At 46.6% G+C, this 2,500-nt stretch overlaps 1 protein-coding gene across 1 annotated transcript in view; it reads right to left on the bottom strand.

Moving 5' to 3' along the window:
• Positions 1 to 2,500, bottom strand: part of ppfia1 (PTPRF interacting protein alpha 1) — a 65,027-nt gene that overhangs the window by 38,787 nt on the left and 23,740 nt on the right. Inside the window, 3 exon segments of the mRNA XM_067420177.1 lie at positions 371 to 600; positions 1,091 to 1,232; positions 1,329 to 1,411. Of these exon segments, the coding sequence (XP_067276278.1) occupies positions 371 to 600; positions 1,091 to 1,232; positions 1,329 to 1,411 (455 nt within the window).

The following is a 2,500-nucleotide window of genomic DNA, read 5'->3' as shown; positions in this document are numbered from 1 at the left end:
AGGGCGAGGGTCTGAGCCTGTGTGTGTGTGTGTGTGTGTGTGTGTGTGTGTGTGTGTGTGTGTGTGTGTGTGTGTGTGTGTGTGTGTGAGTGTGTGTGTGAGTGTGTGTGTGTGTGCGTGTTACCGTATCTCGTTGTTGATGGCGTCGAGCTGCTCCTGCAGCATCAGGGCGAGGGTCTGAGCGTGTGTGAGTGTGTGTGTGTGTGTGTGTGTGTTACCGTATCTCGTTGTTGATGGCGTCGAGCTGCTCCTGCAGCATCAGGGCGAGGGTCTGAGCGTGTGTGAGTGTGTGTGTGTGTGTGTGTGTGTGTGTGTGTGTGTGTGTGTGTGTGAGAGTGTGTGTGTGTGTGTGTGTGTGTGTGTGTATTACCGTATCTCGTTGTTGATGGCGTCGAGCTGCTCCTGCAGCATCAGGGCGAGGGTCTGAGCGTCCGCTTGTCCCGCCGGAGACAGCAGGTCCATGGAGCTGAAGATGGCGTCCTCGTCTCGCTCGTCCTCCGCGTCTGACGTCTCCAGATCACTCTCGAAGGCCTGAGCCACGTTAGCCAGAACATTAGCCTGCTGCAGCCGGTCCCACTCCTGCTCGTCCAGAGTCTGCACCTGACACACACACAGCACAAATCACATCAACCGCATCACACACACACACTGCTGGGGCTTCTATGAATCGATTCGTGATTCACTGAAATCACGAGACTCTGGTGATCCGACTCATGAATCGATTCACTGACTCATAACGGTTCGAATCATGAATCGATTCACTGACTCATAACGGTTCGAATCATGAATCGATTCACTGACTCATAACGGTTCGAAGCTTTGTTCTGAGATCGGCCGTCACTATATGAGTCGTTATTTAGTGTTTTTGTGAAAACTGTTCTGGTGTCTTCATAAAATGAATCTCTCAGATTAGAAGGACCAGCAGTTTGTGTGTGTGTGTCTCTGTGTGTGCTGTGTGTGATGCGGTTGATGTGATTTGTGCTGTGTGTGTGTGTGTGTGTGTGTGTGTGTGTGTGTGTGTGTGTGTGTGTGTGTGTGTGTGTGTGTGTGTGTGTGTGTGTGTGTGTGTAAGAAGAGCATGTCACTTCACCTTGGAGGGCTGGTCTCTCAGCGCAGTGGCTCGGCCCTTCTGCGGCCGCCGGAGCACCAGAGCTCCGCTGTAATGGCTGTCCATCGCCGACGACACCGACACCGGGAACCTGAAGTCAGGCGTGCCGCTCGCGTGAGAACGCCTGCGGGAATAAAAGCTCCATCACAACGCAAAGCAAAGACGAGAACAGAGAACAGAGAACAGAGCAGTGCATTCTGGGGACAGAGCCTCGAGTTACCCATGATGCAGCAGAGAGTTACTCCTGCTCCGGCCACGCTCGTGCTCCGCCCGCATGGTCTCCATCTGGATGAGGAGCTGCTCCTGCGCTCACACACACACACACACAATTTAATTCTATAAACTATAATACTGATCTGCCAGCATTGTCTCTCTCTGATAAATTAAAATAAGCTGATAACATCACTGTTTACTCCAGAACTACTGTACAGCCAAATCTAATTCTGCTGCAGTATTGTCCTGGTTAACACTGAAGCTGCTCTGACACAATCGGCGTTGGAGAAGAGCGATATAAATAAAGATGACTGATTTAATTCATTATTTATATTTCTCATCGTGCTGATATGAACTTAAGTTGGGCGGTGTTTAGCCACGCTTGCAATTATACTCACAGCACTATAGTTATTGACAATCACTGAAGTTCATCATTTGCTGCGTTTTAAAGCCTTGCCGGTTAAACGTTTCATTGTCTGCTTATGCGCTGTTTGACATGAGCGGAGCGCACTAAAGCCCGTCACACACACACACGATTACTGGACTAATGTCTTACTGCGCTGATACTGTCACACACACACACACATGGTTAACATATATAAACACAGTCGGTTATGTCTACAGTGAAAGTAAAGTTGTGTGTGTGTGTGAGATATTATAGTGAACACTTGTCCTTAAAGGGACAGTTCACCTCTAAAATTATGTTAATAAAACAACAAAAGAAAGAAAATCACTCACTGCTCTTGAATAAATAAATAAAAAAAGAATACAGTAGCTTTTAATGAATGTATATTAAAGACTGTGTGTTGTTTTAATTTTACATTTATTCATTCAACTTCATGCTTAAATGCTGCCACTGCAAATCTTTATATATTTATTTTACATTATACAATACACTAGGAATGTGTGCAAGGGCTCTTTTAAAGGTGCCCTAGAATGAAAAACTGAATTAACCTTGCCATGGTGAAATAATAAGAGTTCAGTCCATGGACATCACACACTGTGAGTCTCAAACACCATCGCCTCCTCCTTCTGATGGAAACCTCGTTAATCAAAACACCACGGAAAAATGAGTGCTTCTCAACATAACGCCAAACGTGACGCAAGCGTTGGGGATCATTAATATGCACGCCCCCAGAAAAATGTCAACAGTCATGGGTGAGGTTTATAATCCGATAC

Source organism: Pseudorasbora parva, chromosome 16 (genome assembly GCF_024679245.1).
Source record: "Pseudorasbora parva isolate DD20220531a chromosome 16, ASM2467924v1, whole genome shotgun sequence".
In the NCBI taxonomy this organism is placed as follows: Eukaryota; Metazoa; Chordata; class Actinopteri; order Cypriniformes; family Gobionidae; genus Pseudorasbora; species Pseudorasbora parva.
The sequence above is the reverse complement of the archived record's forward strand: the minus strand, read 5'-3'. Positions and strand labels throughout refer to the sequence as shown.